Genomic DNA, 21165 nt, shown 5'->3' on the forward strand with positions numbered 1-21165 from the left:
TTCAGAAAGGGCCCTCTTTTAAAATCTGGTTTATAAATCTCACTCAACAAGATGCTTATGTGGTGCACATCCTTCAACAACTTTTATGGTTCATCAAACTGTCACAGCTGCAGAGGAGCTGAGTGTTGATGTCAGAAACAAAGGAGGCAAAATGTCCCTGTCTATATTGGTGGAGCACGTGAACAGTTTCAGGTTCCTTGGGATTACCATCACTGAGGACTGGTCTTGATCATCACACATCACCACCCTGGTTTTAAAAAAAAGCACAGAGAAGGCCCCAGTGCAGCAAATCTAGGGGCATGGTGGGAGCATGAAAAATATTCCATTGTTGCATGAATGGGTGTGGTGGGGTTTGGCTTTATAAAGCACCACATATCATTAATGCCCCCCCGGTCCCTGAGAGAAGTCAGTCCAGCTCTGTTTTTTACAGCTTATCTTCATTATTCAAGCTAAAACAACAACAACAAAAAACAACTGTGGGTTTATAGTCTGGGTTTAAAAAAATCTGATCCAATCAAGAAATCAGATCATCCTGGAGTTTGAGACAACTCTTTAGAACAGGAAGTCTTATAGCTACACTTCACTTCACTCTGACCCTGATGTAAAACAGCACATTTCAGGATTTCACTGAAAAAAAAACCCATTTACCTGAGCTTCACAGAACAAGCTAAGCGATGTATGAAAAAAGTAGATAATGGCAACATTTCTCCTGCATGGGACAAGGGGGGCGGGGGGTGATGTCAGGGTACAGCCGGGGGGGATGATGCGGCATGATCCTCCAGTCCACTGCATCAAACCGGGGCGCTCCTATTGGCTGACGGGGATACAGGGATGCTGCGCTGTGCGCTACGTCATCCGGCCAGCAGCACGTTTATCTATCTCGCCGGCTCCAAAGCTCGACCTGGAAATGAGGCAAGCGCTGATTTTGAGGAACACAGCGGCAAGAGACTGAGGACGGAAGACTGGACACCGGTTGAAGTCGAGACAGGACGCTCTCTGCCCGCATCCGAAGCGCACCATGAGGGAAATCGTGCACATCCAGGCTGGACAGTGTGGGAATCAGATCGGGGCGAAGGTACAGATATTATCAATATGAAGTTTAAAAAAGATGAATGGAGTAGCCTTATTGTTATTGTTATGACTATTATTTTTTCCGTGCGTAACGCCACGTGCGTTATTTACCGGTGTGTGTGCGCGCGCGCTGAACGATTTACTTTTGATTTACAAGGATATTTTGATTTCTATTATTAAAAAAGTTTGAGATAGATTAGTTATTGCTGATAAGGGCGCGGTTCGGTCGGGCTGGGCTTTGCTCTGCAGTGATGTGGCCTCCCTCTGCTGCTGCTGCTGCTGCTGCTGCGTGTCATTTTCTCACCAGGCAGATACGCAATGACTCAGAAAAAAAAAAAAAAGAAAAAAGAAAAAACACATGGCTCTAAACTCGTCTCTTTTTTTGGTGAAAGCTCACATCATGATTATGTCTGTTCCCACCATCAGTTCTGGGAGGTGATAAGCGATGAGCATGGCATCGACCCCACTGGGAGCTACCAAGGTGACAGTGACCTGCAGCTGGAGAGGATAAATGTCTACTACAATGAGGCGTCGGGTGAGAAAACAAAATAGAGATATGTATCAAAGTTTGCTTCAAATAAAAACACACGTGTGCTGTTTCCATTTGCTTATTAACCTTGCATGACCCTTAGCTGCCACAGACCTCATTTGAAACGCCACTGGTGTCACTAAATTAGCTGTGAGGGGAAAGTAGGTCCCAGCATGAGTGCAGGGGAAAAATTAGGACAGTGAATCTGCTAAAAAATCACTCTCTCTCTCTGTCTCTCCATCGCTCTCTGTCTCCCTCTGTGTCTCTCTCTGCCTCTCTCTCTATAGGGAGTACAGGTATCTGCAGTCTCTGTATAGCTGACCCACAGCTCTTTTTTTTTGTTGTTTTTTTTTGCCTTGGCATGTTGAAGGTCATCCCGTGTGCGTCATGTGTCATTTAGACACATGCTTCACCACAGGACAAATCAGTGCTCAGAGCTCCATCCATGTGCAGCCAGGGTTGGGATCAAACGGTGGCCACTTGTCTGCTTTGGATTAATGAAAAAGCCTGAATAGGAGGCCGTACAGGCCTAAAAAGCATGTTCCACCACTATGTCAGCGCAGCAGGCCATTATTGATTCCTTGTTTCCATGTTGCACGCTCGCGTCAGTGTCACCTACTGGGTCGTAGTGCATGTGAATTGACTGTGCATCCCATGAATAAATGTTATGGAACAGAGAAATTAAAAAATGGGTAAAGCAGGGGCAAGACAGCACCTTTGTTAGACTCTGCAGAGATCAGCACCTTGAAAGCCCCGCTGGTCTAAAATAAGCAGTGCAGCATGCTGAGGATTTTTTTTTTTTTTTTTTTTGCTTGTGAAAGGGGTTACAGACAGACAGAGAGGGTGGAGCAAAGGAAAGTGCAACAAACAAACAATCGGATGCATGAAGCAGCCTTTAAATGTCCGTCTGGATGGACAGGATGTTGTTTCCTTTAAGAGAACGTTACCAAACAGCACTGCTGTATTAATGTTCCTTTAGATCAGTACTCTTAACATGGAGAGTTTTTTCCCTTGGTTCCCTACAAATGTGCTGACATCATGCACCACCGAGACTGTCGATATCCTACTCCACCCTTCCATCCTTTACCTCTCTCTATCCCTCTATCTTTTGCTCTTTTTTTTTCGTCCACAGGCAGCAAATTTGTGCCTCGTGCCATCCTGGTCGACCTGGAGCCAGGCACCATGGATTCAGTTCGCTCTGGCCCGTTCGGACAGCTCTTCAGACCTGACAACTTTGTCTTCGGTGAGTGAACGATATATCTTGGTGTCGCCGCTCACCCTGAACCAACTGCATATCCGTGCAATGTGTGCATAAGTCAGCAGCGGCTGTCACATCCTGTTAAGCTGTGTAACTCTACAGTGTGTAGAGCACGAAGCTCCTGCAGCCTCTCAGCGATGTGCCAGCAGTGTGATGCATTGTCCATGTGCAGCTGTGTCAGACTGAGACAGCTCTCATGGTGACTCAGCAAAAAGGAAATCTACCAGGAGATGATGCTGCAGTGCTTGGCACAAGTGAGGATACAAGGGCGGAAAACTCTGACTGACTAATTTCTATTTTTCCTCACCAGAAAATATGCAAACAAAAGAACCTTTGATAATATAGATGTAATTAATTCTGAATCCAAAGAATTATAACTCACAAGGAATATAACTGACTGTATCCAGACCATGTGGGAGATAATGAAAAACTGTACATTTTATATTTTCAGTTTTTTTCCTCTTCCATTGCTGTTTTGCTGTGAAGCTCCAGCAACACATAGCTGCAGCTGGTGGGAATGTCATGTTGTCATTTACTTTCGGGCTGGGCACTGTACGTACACACACCGAAGAGACGTAATGATGGTGCTTGATTAAATCAAAGCTTTAAGGGGACATGAATGTCTGAAACAAATTTCATGCTGATTTATCCAGTAGTTTTTGAGCCATCTCACTAAATACCAAAAAAGGTCAACCTCATGGTCGTCCAAGAGAGAAAGTAAGGGTTTGACTAAATTTGGATTGGTTTGGATTGATCCTCATTGGACTGTGACCAATGTCTGTACCAACTGTTATATCTATCCATCCAAAAGTGGTCAAGATATGCCACTAAATACCCAAAACATCAATTTTATGACAGCACTACAGGAAAAGTTGGGGTTTGGCCAAATTCATTAGGATACATCCTCTGTGGATTATGAACATCTGCACAAAATTTTATCACAATCTATCCAATCATTGTCCAGACATGTATGTAAATACCAAAAACATCAACTTCACGGTCACACCACAGTAGAAGTCAGGGCATCACTAAATTCAGTAAAGTACATCCTCAGCAGACCATGAATGTCTGTGCCCAATTTTACAGCAATCCATCCAAACAGTCATAAATTACAGCTTATAAACCTGTTATCAAGTTTGCAATACCATCATTTGCCCAACATGATTTGTCTTTTAACATTACATCCACCATGCAGGTCAAAGTGGAGCAGGAAATAACTGGGCCAAGGGTCACTACACAGAGGGAGCTGAGCTGGTGGACTCAGTACTGGACGTGGTGAGGAAGGAGTCCGAGAACTGCGACTGCCTCCAGGGCTTTCAGCTCACCCACTCACTGGGTGGAGGCACAGGTTCAGGAATGGGTACGCTGCTCATCAGCAAGATCCGCGAGGAGTACCCTGACCGCATCATGAACACCTTCAGCGTCATGCCCTCCCCCAAGGTGTCCGACACTGTGGTGGAGCCCTACAATGCCACGCTCTCCGTTCACCAGCTGGTGGAAAACACGGATGAGACCTTCAGCATTGACAATGAGGCCCTATACGATATTTGCTTCCGCACCCTGAAGCTGACCACACCCACCTATGGCGATCTTAACCACCTGGTGTCAGCCACCATGAGTGGGGTGACCACCTGCCTCCGCTTCCCTGGCCAACTCAACGCTGACCTCCGCAAGCTGGCTGTCAACATGGTGCCCTTCCCCCGCCTGCATTTCTTCATGCCGGGCTTTGCGCCCCTCACGAGCAGGGGCAGTCAGCAGTACCGTGCCCTCTCTGTGCCAGAGCTCACGCAGCAAATGTTTGATGCCAAGAATATGATGGCGGCCTGTGACCCCCGTCACGGGCGCTACCTCACTGTGGCAGCCATCTTCCGTGGCCGCATGTCAATGAAGGAAGTGGACGAGCAGATGTTGAGTGTGCAGAACAAGAACAGCAGCTACTTCGTCGAATGGATTCCCAACAACGTCAAGACGGCTGTCTGCGACATCCCTCCCCGCGGCCTCAAGATGTCCGCCACCTTCATCGGCAACAGCACGGCCATCCAGGAGCTTTTCAGGCGGATCTCTGAGCAGTTCACAGCCATGTTCCGCCGCAAGGCCTTCCTCCACTGGTACACCGGAGAGGGGATGGATGAGATGGAGTTCACCGAGGCCGAGAGCAACATGAATGACCTGGTGTCTGAGTATCAGCAGTACCAGGACGCCACTGCTGATGAGATGGGCGAGTATGAGGAAGATGAAATGGAGGATGAGGAAGAAGTCCGCCACGATGTTCGCCACTGATTGTACACCGCTGACATGACACTGGGTGAATGAGTCCCCTCGAAAAATTGTAATTGTTGTTGGACAAGTGCAGTGAGATCATAAGACGTACGCTCTTCAACTAACTATCGCAGTGTGCAGACACAATATTGCTGTTTAGCCGAAATTATATTGCAAATAGATATGGCTTCTTCTGACAAAGATCACAAGTGGCGCTAGAACCTAAAAAGATGCAAGAACCACAGAAATGGGTTTTCCAAGTCCATGCTTTGCTAGTATCAAAAAATAAGTCTAAGTCTAAATACAGTTTTGTAACATTCACTTCAACATGCATTCACTGTCTCAATAAAGATCCAGTCCGGTCAATACTTACATGTCGTGTTTTTATTTCAATCATCTAAAACTGCCTTTGTTTTAGCTGCAGTGTATGATCTGTTTACTCTAGAACTCTATAGTGTGCATGAGTCACCCTATGTTGAAGGAAGGGAAGACAATTCTGGAAAAAGTTGATTGTTGAGTCTCGTTCACAGATTGACAAATATGGATGCTTTTTGGTTGGTAAAAATTCAAACCCAAAACGATTTGACAACCTGGGAATGAGACCCAACAATCACCTATCTCGAATTGCCTTCACTACCTCGAAGTGGTAGGTCTGTTGATTTTCTATATTCTTCTAATTGAACCCTTAAACCAACAAAAATCTGTTGTTATCTGTATTATCAAGTATTTCTATGTGTATCCAAAAGCCCCATATACATATTCCTAGTGCCATAGACCATCTAGGTGCACCAGCTGACATGTTCCTTCCTAACAGTAACATGGAGATAGTACTTTGAGTCAGTCCCACATGCTCAGTGCCGTAAATATTCACCAACAGACAAAATGCCCCCAACAAATGCACTGTTTACTCATTTTAGAGGAGCTTTTGCTCAACCATGGTAACCAGTTATTAATTATTCAGCACTTTCTGAAGATATTTGAGACCGGTTTTAAAATATTTACGTTTGCGGCTGGAAAGAATAGGCCCTGGGGCTGAGTGCAACAAACAGGGTGAGGAGGTTTGACACTACAGACGACTGCCTCATAGTGTTTGGTCTTGTCAGTGAATTTGTCGACAGTATTATGTATGTAGACACAGAGTTCCTTTAAGATGAGTAATGATCTCTTAATGCACATTTTGCAATATGTGAAGCTGAGCAACCAGATGACCTGAAGAATCTAGCTTGAGTCTCGTAGACGTATGGAAACCGTTGTGAAATTGTCCTTTTGTAGTGAATTTATTGGCAGCATCAGACTGACGCACGTCCAACAATCAGAGTTAAAGGAGAATTTCACAACACACATTAATCACTGCCATGCTACGAAGGCAATGCACAGGACTGTGACATGATGCAACTTGCTGATATGAAGCACGACGCACACTTCAGCTTGTGCTGTCATCATCTGGCGGCTGGCTGTTAAACAACTCTCCCAGAGCGACGGAGCTGAAATATGTTAACACTGCCAGCCACACCCAAGTCACGGCTGAGAAAGAATGTTATATTTGACGGATGATGGAAAACATCTGCCTTGACATGATGGATGGCCAAACCAGCAAATCCTTGAAGATATGTGACCCACAGGGTGCAGTGCAGCCATGAGAGAAAACAAATACTCCCCCAACAGGCTTTTCAGTATGTTTGCAGAAGAAAATCTGACATGGATCATGTTATGAACTCCTTTCTTTTGGAGAAATTGGGGAGCAAACGCTAATATCTGTTTAATAAATTATCTCAGAAGAACGAGACGCAGGCTGGTTATCTGCGAGATATAACAGAGAGTTCCAGGTCTGATCCAAGCTGCCAAGTCAAACCCCCTCCAGGAGGCCATTAAAGTCTTATAAATGATATGTTTGCGGGTTGACGTGTTATCTGGAGGCCATTTTTGTTTTGGCTTACTCAGCCACAATATTACAGCAATAAAAGTGAAGTTAAAGACGTCTCTCTTCTGGATATTCCTTTACTCTTCAATTACTGTCTAACCAGTTCTGGCTTGAGTCATTACTGCGTCCGGACTCATTACTAATTGCCTCTCGCTGAGATGGACACATACCACGTTGACAGAGAGATAATGAACTACCTTCTTCACCTGTCCTGATGAGCTGACTGAGTGGCCTCTGTGACCCACACTGACTCTACAGCAGTCCTGTTAGAACAGCGGCATGTTTCTCACTGTGGATGATATCTAAAGAAGATGCATTAGAGAACACACTAGCTCCAATGCATTTATATACACCTACATATCACCTCCATCTGTGCACCATCAAACCCCACATCATACCCCCGTTTACTGACCGCATGACTGGATGTCTGACAGGTGAGATAGCGGTAGAACAAGTTCTTTGACTTTCGTGCATCTTTCCCCAGCTAAGTGAGAACCAAAGGGCAGTAAGTGACATTTAACCTACTTTTACGAGCAAGCCAAACCACCATATGACCATAATTGCGGATTATGCATTGCTTTTGCACTTGTTTGCTCCAGCTTCACTTCACTTGAGTAAACAACTTTCTGCCTAACAATTTTAATTCATTTAGACACATTTCCTGTACTGCATATTCTTTCTGGTTTTATGTATAGATCAACATATATGCCGAAACCAATCTCAATATCCCTCCTCTTCCCCCCTTTTTTCTCTTTTATAGTAAGCCTTTCCATTCTGTGTGTTACGTTAAAATCAATAGAGCATCAAAACTTTTAATCTTTTGTGATTTCTCAAAAAGCGTGTCCCGGGGTTCAACCATCAAGATAAGGTCCGCATCTACAGTGGATGTCAGACCACAGAAAACAGTGCACTTTCCATTGGGAAAAGGTTTAGGAATATTATTTAATTTAGGCGAGACAAACACACCCAGGTGAGCCACAACACAGGCTGTCAGGAAATTCACTTCAGACCACAGATGCGATCAAAATGAAGGCTGGGTTTGAAGATGGGTGCGGTTCCACTCATGAGTATCGAGTAGTCATGAAATAACCTAGAAATAAATACTGCGTAGTCATGGGTTGGAACTCCCACACGGTGATCTCTGTCATTTGCTGATATGACCTTGTGACAATCATCGATAATAGTTACCTATTCCACATTACACTACAACCTAATTACATTTTCCATCCCTTTATGTGCCTGTGCCTGTGCCTGTAGCAGCCACATACGTAGCTGCCAGCAGTAAGAGTTTGCTGGTCTGTAGTGGAACTAGGGAAGTTGATTGCAAGTGGGTGAAATGGCATTATAGGTTAGATTAGTATAAGCAATTTCACATCTTGTGTGTCCAAACAAACCATTTTCAAAGGAGCGTTACACCAAATTAATTAATTTGTCCTCACCTGAATGGCAGGGCAAACTGTACAGACCAACATATATGCCAAAACCCATATCAATATCCCTCCTCTTCCTCCCCTTTTTCTGAAGCCTTTCCATTTTGGGCAGTACGTAAAAATCAGCAGTTGATCAAAACTTTAACCCCCTTTGCATGTGAGTGAAAAGGAAGTGAACATTGATTTCGCTTGGGGCATTTGTGTGATTTCTCAAGAGGTGCGTCCCTGGGTGCAACCATCATCGTCTGTAGTGGATGTCAGGCCGCAGAACACACTTTCCACTGAAAGATGTATTAATGAATCTCAGTGAATTTAGGTGTGATAAACACACCCAGGTGAGCTATCGCATCTTGTGTGTCAAGACAACACATTCATTCAAACCATTTTTCGAAGGAGCGTCACACCAACATGATTTTTTTTATTCACACTTGACGCCACTGGAAGTGCAAACAAATACACAGTTCATCTGGATGAAACAATAATGCCTCTGTCCTTCCTGCGTCCTTGTTGCGACATGCATGTACGTGTGCACCGCAGTTCCTTTTTAACACACCCAATAGTGTTGGGAAAACTCAAAATATGCAATATAAGTATTCTACTCTTGTGAAATATCCACACGAGGTCATATCCGATTTCTGACATGCAAAACTAACATGTTTCTGCATCATCTTTTCATATCATGGTCATGTGAACTCAGAAAAAACGGGGTTGACACAACAGCTTTATTTTTCCATTTTATTTTATTATCACAGCAGGTGAAAAATACAGGGAAAACGTCATCATCATGTCCAATACAGCTACTTCACTACTGCACTGCTCTAAAGCAACACGTGCCATAGCACAGTATCTACAGCATCAGATACTAGAGATGATAATACATATATATCAAAGCATGAACGGCAATATCAAACAGTGTCATTCCATTAAATGTTTGTCAGTGCTCGGCAATCTCATCCTTGATTACTCTGCCTTTCCATATATCCAAATTATGTTACCTTCACACCCACACACAAACACTCACATACACAATAAAAACATCTTAAAAGTCTATCTGGTAATTATGGCACACCGTACATTGGTAAAAAAAAATAAAATAGGGCCATCATACCCAATCTTTACAGCTTTGGCACTTGGGTTTATACCGAAGATATTCTGGAGAAATAATAAAACAAAAAGAGTGCAACAATAAAATAGAGACTTTGAAGTACTGTCTTCTCATGTTTATGGTCTGTAGTGACTATGATAAAAAGACCGCAGATAAAAGGAGTCTAATCTTTTCTTCAAGCGCTGAATCAAACACTTTGGCATTAGGGAGGGTGTTTTCCTCAGTATTACAGTACAAGCAGCATTTATCTAGTTTCCAAGAGGGGCCACCCATATAAACAGCACCATAAAGATTAAAGTATAACTAACTTAAAAACTCACACTGTCAGCAAGAGACAGTTTGAGGCACGACTGAAGCTAAAACATTACAAAATGCTACCAGAGAATCCCACCACTCTTAAACATTTAACATGTTTTTTAAAAAGCTACAGAAACTTTGTTCCACCTCTCGCAAAACAACTGTGTGCTTCTCAAGACTAAAGGGCCGAAGCTATCAATATATTTACACTATGAATGTATTATACTGCATTTCAACAGGCATTTTGGCTCATGATTAAGGATTAGGAACTAATTTCATGAACTTATTTGACAAATGATCAGCCATGTTTTGTGATGTTCTTATCAACAAAACTTGAGCATGAGATATAGGTTTAATAACAGTACTGATCTGTATCAATGACAAGACCATTTTTCAGGTGCTGCTGGCTTCGAACACACAGGTTATCATATCCTTGTGAGATTTTTTAGGAGCACAAAAGTTCCATTGCTGGCTTTGAGATTAAATGTTCCCACCAGCTGTCTAGTGTTGCAGCCCATTTTCTTTTTCCACATGCTGGTACATTGTGTTTTGTGTTTCTTCTCTTGCTCAGATTCATTTGAGCTGCAGTTGGGTTGCTATGGCTTGATGGTAAGTTACTGTGCAGGTGAGTGCTTGCTCCTAACTGGTTCCCAAGTGCAGCCTCCAGTAATACAGAGACCTGCTACAACCAGTGAAGTGCTTCCCTTCCTTCTCCAGCTGGCAGATTTTCGAGCAGGACTAGAAAAGGGATTATCTAATTGTAAAATAACATTGTTGACACTTGCTTATTGGTGCCCCGTGAGAAGGAGGGGCATATAGCCTTTTTTGTTTGTACTTCTTCCTATTGTCTCTTTGTATACACTGTTGGTCAGACTGGTTGAGCTCTGTAATGCTTACTTGGGTGTTCCCTAACTGAAGCCATGCTAGTTGTGTACCTGAAATAAATACAGTGCTTTTAGGGCTGTCATTTGGTGCAAAACTGGTAAATCCTGGGACTGAATAAAGAGGGAAATGACACTGTCATTACATCCCACCAGAGGTTAAACTTCAATAAATGATGGAATACCTCTTACAATCTGTTGTCTTGTCCCCCAAACCCTAACCCAAGTTTATACTTTAAACCAATACTGTAAAGTATGTATAGAAATCCAAAGCCTTTTATGGCATTTGGCCATGTAGTCAATACCCTGTTTTAACTACTTTAGTAAGTAGTGTTGTCATTAGACAAGGACATACAGTCTTGCACTTTTGGTAAAGCAGACCAAACTGTCCTTTTAGCAGTTTTACCACAATCTCTCTATCTGAATGAACCTAAATGTATTTATTCATTGCAGTACTTTTAGTGTACTGAAATATATTTCAGTATATACCATAAGTGTGACATTAGTGCATATGCTGAACAAAAGTGCTGCTTTACGCTGTTGTGCTGGATTCAATATTCCTCTCTGTCACTGACACCTTCTTATGTTGCACAACCACTCTCTGGCCTCCTTGCATTTTGGGTGTGGCTGTCATTGCAAACTCTCCATTTGACCCCGCAGAACCACTTGAACCTACTGAAAAACTTTGAGTTTTCACCTGCATACCTTGACCCCTGCCCCCCAAGCCTTGCTCTGCAGCATACCCATGTCCTGTCTGTACAAAGCCCTGTGCTAAGTGCGCAACTTGCGCTCCATCTAAGGACCCATTCTCCACCAACACTTGTCTAGACCTGGAGATGGTTCCCTGCGAAAGGCCTTGTGCTACCTGCCCTGTCATCCCACCCGTTCCTATATGCCTATCTACAAGGACCACACCCTGAGAACCTTGGAGGCCACCAACCTGCACCAGCCCTTGAGTCATCCCAACATGGCCAAGCGGTACTTGACCCACTGCTTGCTGGGCACCACCTGCCACCAGCACCATTTGTGGCTTAGACTCTACTACGTACATGGGTGTGGCAGCATAGTACATAGTGGGCTGCTGTATGAGCATCGTCTGATTGGGAATCACAAGCTTTTCCTTGACATGTACATTGGGAACAGTGGCTCTTTCAGTGATTCGTTCTTCCTGGACGATGGCAGAGGATCCAGATGCTACACTGGAGGTGTTGAGGGTGTTGAAGCTGATGTGGTCCCTGTCCCTGTCCCTGATTGTTTCTCTGTGAGTATGAACATGTGTGTGGGTGGAAGTGGAGGGCCTGGCAGGAGACACAGGTCTGGGTGGAGAGATAGAAACCCCAGCATCCACAGTATCAGTCACCAAGGTTGAGCCGTGACAGATCTCAGCCAGGGTTTTGAATTTGGGCCCAAGATCATCGAGGAACGAAAGATCATCCTCATTCTCTAGAAGGCTGCAGCAACCTACAGAACCTGCAAGGGACTCCTGACCCTCATAGTCATAGATCAGCGGACCATCCTTCTGCTGGGATTGTTGAGTGGCATGGTTGGCTTTCTGTAAACAAAAAGCACCAGAATATATGAAGTACAAAGTCAATAACACTTAACAGTTCAATTGTGACTGTATAATGATATATATGATAAAAAAAAAGCTTAACTATAAGAATGTAAGATTTTATATATCAAGTTTTGGATAAAAAAAACAAAAACATTATTCCTTGATCAGATTGTTTTTTTGAGTTACTTTTTCCATACTTACACTTGTATAATACTCTCCCAGGAACTCTTCAGACAGGGCCATCCCATCAAAGGCCCCAGTCCTGTATCTGGAGTGAAGATGTTCTTGTCCTGTCATCATCCCAGCGCCTGTGTCCATCCCCATTTGCCCACCAGAATAGTTATACTGGTTGTACTGGTGCATGTTCTCAGCTGTCACGGTTGAGATGTTTACGCCACCACCTGAGGCTGCTCCTCCAAAGTTTGCTCCTCCTAGTTCTGCCAGTCCCCCGGTGTACCTGCTTGCATAATTGTTGACATTCTGGGTAGTTATGTGGCCACCATCAACTTCTACTGGGGCAGTCATAAGAGGAACATCCTGTGGGAAAAGGATGAGATCTCATCAAGAGATGCAGCATTTCAGACAGGTTTAACTTAATTTTACAAAATGGAAAACATCCTAATATTGTTACAGATCCATTCATACCAAGGCTATGCTAATCAAAATACCTTGTCTTCTCCCTGTCCCTCCGTGTGATACGAGATCAGCTGTTGCTTAGTATCGTATGGAATGGCCTTGAAAGCTCCAACAGCAGCTGCATCTCCACACAGGCAGAACAGCAGCAGCAATGGCACCACTGAAACGCATATTTGATGATATGTAAACAGAAATCCATAAAGATAGTTGTCAGGCAAAATAAAATCATCGACTCATCAATCTGTGAATAGCTCCTATTCCTCAAAAGGATTTAACTCATGTGGAAAAATGACCAAATAGTTGCGTAATCCATGATCACTCTCTCTATTATTCCAAAACTGCCTGTGACCCACCCCTTCTTTTTATGTTTACCTCTCCAAGCATGTTAAAACATGTATGGTGAGGCAACATCGCAGGGAAAATTAAATGTCTCTTATTGAAACAAGCCAAAGAGAGCCAAAGTTATACTCTACTCACGCAGTAGAAGCAGCAGTCCCAGGAGTAGCAGCAGGATACCTGAAGCCCCAAAAACTGCTGTTGCACCGTCCGTTCTGGGTGCCAAACAGGCTTTAACGACCTTGTGGCAAGTGCACACAGTAACCTCCACCATCTGCACATCATGACATGACTTTCCCTGCTGGTCTTTGACGTCCACTGCCACTTTGTAAATACCCGGCCACAAGTAGTCTTGGTTCCGCAGAATGGCTGTGGTTGCTGAAGGAAGAAGAGGCCAACATTTGTTATTTCTTTTTGCTGCATGAGTTACAAAGAATTGTGTTCGTACCCTTGTAACAGTACTAAGTAAAGCATCCTCTTATGTTAGCCAGAAGTGATAAAACCGAGATGGACAGTTGTTCAGACAGACTTGTTACGGCAGGAAAAGCATATATGGGGGTAATAAAGTAAATGATACTTCAGTTTGTTTCAGTGATTCGTGCCAGTGAACCACTGGAACTGAAAGACTTACATGGTATAGCATTCTTTCATAAAGCTGTTCCCAAGAAAACAATAAAACATGTACTATAAAAATATCGTAAAAAAGTGAGTAAAATTTGTGCAATTTTCCAAGGGATGAATAATAAAGTATGTGGCATTGAAATGATCAACATCAAGTCTTTTCAAATTGAATGTTTTGAAGTCCCAAAATACATACATTTGTCAAAAAATGCCTCTTTAATGCAAACATTTACGAGATTAAAGCAAATATTTAACAATGATTTTCAGGACATCTACCAAGACATAATTGGAATCTCACCATTTAATGGCTCCATTTGCCACTGCCCCTTGCTGAGCTCGTGGATCAGGGTGAAGTCAAATGGTGCTGCATTGGGGAACTCATCTCCGTCTGTGGCTGTGAGGTAGACCACATTATCCCCGAGACACATTGTTTGAGTTTTAGCAGTCAGTTCAGGACAGTGATCATTGAAGTCCTCCACCTGAATGGCTATGGTCCCTGTGGCAGTTTTTGAGGGAGCATCTGAAATCCAAGAGATTAATATTTAACTGCTGTGCACCATATTAGTCCACTGTAGAATAATGACAATGGTCGAATTTACAGAACTCACCATTGGTGATGCATATAATTTCAGCATAGTATGTTCCATTGATCAAGAATTTGGACTCTCTGTCAGGCAGTTTGTTCAGCTTGATATCTGCTGTCTTCCCGTCAATAATCAACCAGTTGTCACGGTCGCGGAGTTTGACATACCTATGAAAATGAAAATCCACATGTGAGCTCAAAAATAAGCTGTTAATGTAACAAGGGTGTCGATGCAACTATGGTTCAATTCACTTTGTGGCCATACCTCACATTGGTGGCCGTCTGTAGAGTGTCACTGTCAATCGCAGCGTAGGTGCCGATGACTTTGCCGAGGGAGATGGTCGTGTGGTCCTCAGAGAGAGTCACCACTTTGACATTTGGCTGGAAACGGGGTCCTTCCTTCTGATTGACCACATTGATTTTAAGGGGGTATCTTTTTTTAATTAAGGTCCCCGTTGAGGTGTGTGAGCTGCCAAAGTTGTACTGTGCTTTGTTGGAAACGCCCACTTCCAGGTTGAGCACCTTTAGTTCTTCATAGTCCAACGCCTGTGGATTCATGTTAAAGACTTCACATGAGCCTTCATCCTTTAATCACGCTCATTCACTTCACCGTTTACAATTTCAGTTCATAAAAACAAGGCTACCTTGTTAATCATGATGATTCCCTCGTTGGTTTTAGAATCAGTAGTGATGCTGAAGTAGCCAGCCTCATTCCCTGAAATGAATTCAAACATAGCCAGCCAGTTGTCAGTGTACATCATATCCATGTCAAGAGCTTTGATCCTCATCACTTCCACACCGATGGTGTTCTCCTCCACGCTCCCTTCATACTGCAATTAAAAACACAAACCACCAGTTTCTTTAGAACAGCCGTGAAACAATGCTACACAGACCATTTAAAGAAAAAACGGAAACATTGCTTGTGGTTATTGTGTCGCACATACCGACTCTTTTTCCAGGGTTGGAATATTGTCATTTATGTCCAGAATCTTGATCTCAATTTCGCCGGTTCCTCTGAGTCCTCCAGCCTGTCCACCCATGTCTGAGGCTTCTATGGTCAACCTATACGTATCTTGTTTCTAGAAACAAACAAACAAAAAGATTAGACGGTGATCTCGAAAGATTAGGTGATTAATGTTTTATAGTGTTAGTGTTAGGGTTTTGGTTTTTTTCTTTAGCATTCAATGAGCGTTGTTCACTAACTGTAGTAAAACAATGTGTTAAGGTGACATATTACACTTTTTTGCTTTTTCCCTTTCCTTTAGTGTTTTATATAGGTTCAGATAAAAGATATTGAAAGTTAAAAAGCCTAATGTCCACATCAATGGAAGTGCCTCTCTCCCACAGAAAACCCTGCTCCTGAAACGCCTCGTCAGTAGTCCGGCCTTCAATTTAGTTTAATGGCTTTGTGACATCACACTATGTCACAATGTCACACATTTTGCAAAATTCATACCTGGCAGCTAGTTTTGCACGTAAGAATCTATTTAGCACAGCTGCTCTGTTTTTATTAGCTGTGATGGCCTCGGGCATGTGTGAGCTGACCAATCAGAAGAGACTTGGTCTGCAGCACTGGATTGAGCTTTAAAACATGTAAGCCGATTCTACAAGTAATCCAAAAGTAAATTAAGACCCTTTTCAGAAAAAATTCTTAAGTATATTGATCTTGTTTGACTGGCCAACAAAAAGAAGACTTTCAGGTCAGTCAAGTGACTCACCTCGCGATCTAGAGTGCGCTGTTGAACCATGACCTCTCCAGTCTGAGAGTTGATGAAGAACATCCCAGCAGAGCTACTCTGCCCCACAATCCTGTAGCTGATCTTGGAGTGCAGTGTGTTCTCTTGATCTGCATCAGTAGCTATCACTCTCATCACAATAGTACCTAGAAATCACCCATGTGAACAAAGCAATACATCAGTTCAGCACAGGCAAAGAAAATGAAATGTTCTGCCATGGCACAGATATACGGTAGAAGACTTAAAATACCTTCTGCGCTCGATTCATTGACATATCCGACTTGCTGCACTTTAATGACTGGCGGGTTGTCATTTATATCCAAAACAGTAATATTCAGGTAAACATCGTTTTCAGCAAGGGTCCCGTCGAGGAATTTGGCAATACCTTTTAACTAAAAAGAAAAGATAACATCCAATTATTTTATCATTTCCTCACTGTACAACTTGAAGACATGGTTGTAAATGCCTCAGTTTCTGCAAAAAGGATGCATGTATGCGCTCGTACGCGATAGAAGCCGATGTCCTCTCGGTCCAGAATGGAGTAGACTTTGACAAAGCCAGTGTCCTTGTCAACCCCGAATCTACCTCGAGGAGGCTCGTCACAACCGGGCCCCGATAGGAAATAATTTATCTTTGTGTAGTTCTCCTTATCAGAGCGAATCTGAAAAACAAAATACACAAAAAAATGAATCCACCTGATCTGGAAATATAACAGGGAAATGTTTAGTCATAACCAGTTACTGTCACTTTTTCTGATGTCATCGAAATTGTTTGCTCACAGGATTGCATTATTGTTTCTTAGCAACCTAGCAACATGTGTATCTAGCTGAGGTATGAAACCAGATAAGCTTGAGAAAAGGTGTATTTCTCATCATGTACTGCATCTGAGTCATTATGGAAGTCTGCCAAAGTGCGGTGTGCTCAACTCGAACACTCAGTCTTACTTCGGCTTTGAACAACACAAAAGGAGAGGAGGAGAAACAATAATTATCTAGACAATGTTGTAATTAATTCAAGGACTGCTGTTTTAAACATTTGTAGAATAATTCTAAACTGATAGGACTTGCTGTTTTAATCAAATTCTTTGGGAAAAAAAATAAAAAATCAACAATTAAGTACACACTATTGCAATATAGTCCAAGCCAGTGTAGTCATGTCCCTCCTTCAGGTCCCTGGAGGGAACAATCCACTCTCTCTTATGTCTCCGTAGGACTTGTCCATTTCCTTTCGCCCTCACCGGAACAAGCTGCAGGTAAAAAAGCGAAGGAGGAAAAAAAACTTGATCATCATTCATGTTTAACAACTACAAAATCATATGATGTATTGTTGCTTCTAACCTAACCACACTTATTTACCCTTATCTCAGGGTAATACATTATTTTTTGTTCGCCATTTTCATGGGTTTATTGACAGTACAGAGGAAGATTGACAGGAAAAGGGATGGGGGCGCTGACATGCAATAAAAAGGGCCTCAGGTAGGGACACGGGAGGTCACAGTTGAGTGTGCTGAGGGGTCAATCTGTATAAAAATGTCACAGTAAATAGGGCCCACTACTACTTTTTTTTAAGCATTTATTTGAGTGGCCAGGGAGACATGAACTGAGAATAATTTACAACAGTTTGTACTACAGCTTAAAAACCAACATAGCTTAGGTCAAAACAGCGACATCAACTACAGTCAATAACAGCAGGGAGGGAAAGACCCAAGATTCCTTTAAAACAAACATCTATTCTATGAGTTTGAGTGTTGAGAAACTTTATAAACTTTGTGAAATGCTGTCATTGACAAATTCTTAATCTTTGGGCCTTCTTGTATATTCGGCACGTGTTTAAGCCTCATTCTTGCAGCCACATCAGCACCCCAGCTTCCCACATCCATGTACAGTACATAAGGCTCCCCAAAACTTGGACATTTAAAAACACAACTTAAAAAAAAGTCTCCTCATAGCAAAATTGTTATATTAGTAGTCTAATAAAAATAGTATGTCCATAACATTAGCACCATCCCTCGCCAATGCGTAAATCTCCTCAAAAGTCTTACTTGTTGGCTATGAAAGTTTACCCACATCCCGTTTTTTCAGGGAAATAAACGCGAGGAGGAAATAAAGAGCCAACGGCGCATTCACTTTCTCATCAGTCCTTTAATCTCTGATCTAAACTTGGACTACACGCAAAAACGTATCCGATGCTCCTAAACGCACCACGAACAGAGGAGCCACACCTGTTTGCGGTCAGTTATTCTGCTCGATTCTCGCTCTAAATGACACAAAAGGTGAATCTGGGTTGTTTTGCTCTACTCACCGTTAGGACGACGGCCAGTAGAATGACAACGGTGCATCTTAGCAGAGGAGCCATTGGCTTCAGGAAAAAAAACCGCGTAAAACAAAACAAAACAAAACAAAACAAAAATCCTCCCGTTGAAGTGAAATCGCGAAAACTTGATCCCGCTCTGGACTCCTGCGTAGGTCTCCTCCAGACTTTGACCCTTTCAGTAGGGTAGGGACTTTTTACAGCGAGAGGCGGTTCCTCTCTCGGGCTGACTGCTCACAGTCGACTCCTGATAAGACGAGAGGGAGAAAAGACAAAGAGGCGGTGTGTGTCCACTTTGCGCATTGCTGCAATAGTTGTGTGTTGTCCCATTGTCTCTGCCAAGGAGGGAAGAGAAAGGTAGACAGGACTGAGAGGAAGTCCCTCCAGATTGGGATCTTAAAAAAAAGAAAAAGAAAAAAAGACAGACATGGCTTTTTTTTCGGTGTTGTGACTGCTGGAAATAAAAGTTGCTTTTGTGGATTAAAAAGATGCTTGGTAATAAAATAAAATGGCATCACCTCATTTATTTATGATTTTGATACTGAGCTTTAAAAGAAATAAATAAATGTATGAAAAAAGTCTTGGAGTGCTTTCAGATCAACTTTCTCACTCATCTGTAAAACTTCCCCCATGCCTGCGACATTCCCGAGTAGAGCATCTCTGTTCCTGGGGTCACCACACTTAGGACTGTGTGTGTGTGTGTGAGAGAGAGAGAGAGAGAGAGAGAGAGAGAGAGAGAGAGTGTGTGTGTGTGTGTGTGTGTGTGTGTAAATATTGGCACAGTGTGTGACTTTGCGTTGCCAAGTTACATGAAACTTTCACTCCCTGTGTCCGAAGGTGTGTGGGAGGGGATATCCATGTCTTTCACAAAAAAATAAATAAACTGTAGTGAATTTATTCAACAGCGAATCTCATGATTCACTGGGAGACTGCAACGTCGTCTTTTTGTAAACTTTTTTTTTTTTCAGAGAGCGGCTGCTTTGTGATCGACAGTTTATATCGCTCCTCTTCCACGGTTCTCTCAGCACAAAGGTGAACGGGTGGTTTCGATGGTGGCGGATGACAAATCCAAGGGCTGCATGTGAGAGAAAAGGTGGACTGGTCTTGTGCTTGTGCTGTGTGAGAGTGAAGCCACCGACTTTCTTAGTCATGATCTCCTTTATTTAACAGAGATTAAAATGCTAAAAGATCAACAAAAGACTAGGACCAGAAACCAGCCACAACACCAGTGTGATGACATTTTGAGCCGTGAATAATAGTCACTACAACGCAATTTTGGGAGTGCTCAGCGCTGATGAGTCGGATAACGTCTAATCTTCAAACTCATCTCCGCACCCGTTTAAGTTTCCTGACTGCATCTTACCATGGTTGACACGAGACACAGAGCAGGACCACCTCTGTCGTAGTTCCCCCCATGACAACAGGCATCTCCTCGACCACGTTTCCAAGCGCTGATGCTCGCAAAGGTTCACAAAGTCACAAAACTTCCATTTTTTCCAATCCTGAAAATGCAACAGAGCAAGTTCGTAACCCAACATGAAACAGGGTGTGTCATATCTGTGTCCACTTTGAGTGACCAAAGTGCTTTTACAGGATCAACGATTCACGGCGTCAACATTGCTGGAAAAAACACCAAACTGTTGCCTTTTGTCACAGACCGAAAGACACGTACGCTAGGGTATTAGCGAGGATATTATCTCAGGTGTCAGGTGCAATGTTGTAATGATGAGTCCGTGACATGGGAGCTTAATTAAAAAGATCCAGATCAAAAATAAATTGTGTATCTGACAAGTTTATCGCGGGCAGATCGCTTAAACTAATGCAGCTCTTTCATAAATCTTTCCTTCACATGTGATGTAATGTTTTGCTGAAACTCTTTGTGTTGTGTTATGATGAGATGTGTTTCTGATTACACAGACGGAATGTCTCTGATTCTGGACACTGAATCAAATATTACAATATTTTTGAACAAATACCCTCTCTGATCCGACAGTATTGTAGAGATCCTTCATCAAATATTACCATAATGAGAGTTTTGCACCAATAATCAACAGTAATGTGGATACAATGAAAAAGTGGGTAGAACAGTCAGGAAAGTTCAGTAAAAATGACGTCACTTTACTGTAATGCAGCCTTTATGAACAGGAAACACTTGTGACATATCATATTAAAACAATATCCATAATCTAAGGCGACATAGTGTCATATCGCGATAATGATATACTATCTTTATGTCGCACTGCCCTGACCACCAGACGGCTCAAGGCGAGACTGTTACTGTTCGTGAGATGTTAAACAGAACATGAAAAGAAGCTTGTTGCTGCTTAATCTGATCTCCATGTCCTGTCTACTTAGACGAACCAATGACCCACGTGTATGGGCCTGTGTGGAAACGAAGGCACTTTTAAACCCACCACTCGGATGTATGTTGCATGTCGGCATTTTTTTTTTTGACTTTGTTTCATCATTTGCCAATTCTGACATAAACCTTGATAAAGTAAAGTTCTCATCAGGAAAGGAGTGACGGTAATAATATGGCCGCCAAGCGAGAGACCCCAGTTTGAGACCAGTTTGCATCCAACAAACACAAGTGATTTCTGCTAGACGTCGGGACATTTTCCAGGCATGTTTGTGGCA

At 42.8% G+C, this 21165-nt stretch overlaps 2 protein-coding genes across 3 annotated transcripts; one reads left to right on the plus strand and one right to left on the minus strand.

Moving 5' to 3' along the window:
- Positions 1 to 833: 833 nt before the first annotated feature.
- LOC119011919 (tubulin beta-2A chain) lies at positions 834 to 5489 on the plus strand. Of its 2 annotated transcripts, XM_037085388.1 has the most exons (5): positions 834 to 1075; positions 1498 to 1606; positions 1888 to 1896; positions 2733 to 2843; positions 4054 to 5489. In XM_037085388.1, exons 1-5 carry the CDS (start codon positions 1019 to 1021, stop codon positions 5136 to 5138), a joined length of 1371 nt encoding a protein of 456 aa, XP_036941283.1. In that variant the 5' UTR covers positions 834 to 1018; the 3' UTR covers positions 5139 to 5489. The 2 variants fall into 2 exon arrangements, with proteins under 2 accessions (XP_036941283.1, XP_036941284.1); XM_037085389.1 differs by lacking the exon at positions 1888 to 1896.
- A 3687-nt stretch (positions 5490 to 9176) lies between these two features.
- LOC119011689 (desmoglein-2-like) lies at positions 9177 to 18965 on the minus strand. Its single transcript, XM_037085015.1, has 14 exons — positions 18520 to 18965; positions 17342 to 17464; positions 16724 to 16879; positions 16469 to 16610; positions 16201 to 16364; positions 15427 to 15561; positions 15127 to 15312; positions 14748 to 15028; positions 14508 to 14650; positions 14198 to 14419; positions 13420 to 13656; positions 12975 to 13102; positions 12508 to 12843; positions 9177 to 12303 (listed from the first exon to the last, which is right to left on the minus strand). Exons 1-14 carry the CDS (start codon positions 18571 to 18573, stop codon positions 11284 to 11286), a joined length of 3327 nt encoding a protein of 1108 aa, XP_036940910.1. The 5' UTR covers positions 18574 to 18965; the 3' UTR covers positions 9177 to 11283.
- Between the last annotated feature and the right edge of the window lie 2200 nt (positions 18966 to 21165).

This window comes from Acanthopagrus latus, chromosome 21 (genome assembly GCF_904848185.1).
Source record: "Acanthopagrus latus isolate v.2019 chromosome 21, fAcaLat1.1, whole genome shotgun sequence".
In the NCBI taxonomy this organism is placed as follows: Eukaryota; Metazoa; Chordata; class Actinopteri; order Spariformes; family Sparidae; genus Acanthopagrus; species Acanthopagrus latus.

Bases quoted from the DNA above. Each gene is read 5' to 3' on its own strand.
- LOC119011919 (XM_037085388.1), top strand. From the start codon at position 1,019: ATGAGGGAAATCGTGCACATCCAGGCTGGACAGTGTGGGAATCAGATC. The intron at 1,076-1,497 runs GTACAGATATTA...TCCCACCATCAG, and splicing joins GGAATCAGATCGGGGCGAAG to TTCTGGGAGGTGATAAGCGA. The intron at 2,844-4,053 runs GTGAGTGAACGA...TCCACCATGCAG, and splicing joins ACCTGACAACTTTGTCTTCG to GTCAAAGTGGAGCAGGAAAT.
- LOC119011689 (XM_037085015.1), bottom strand. From the start codon at position 18,573: ATGGCTCCTCTGCTAAGATGCACCGTTGTCATTCTACTGGCCGTCGTC. The intron at 16,611-16,723 runs GTACGAGCGCAT...TTTTCTTTTTAG, and splicing joins AGGACATCGGCTTCTATCGC to TTAAAAGGTATTGCCAAATT. The intron at 16,365-16,468 runs GTATTTTAAGTC...GGTGATTTCTAG, and splicing joins CAATGAATCGAGCGCAGAAG to GTACTATTGTGATGAGAGTG.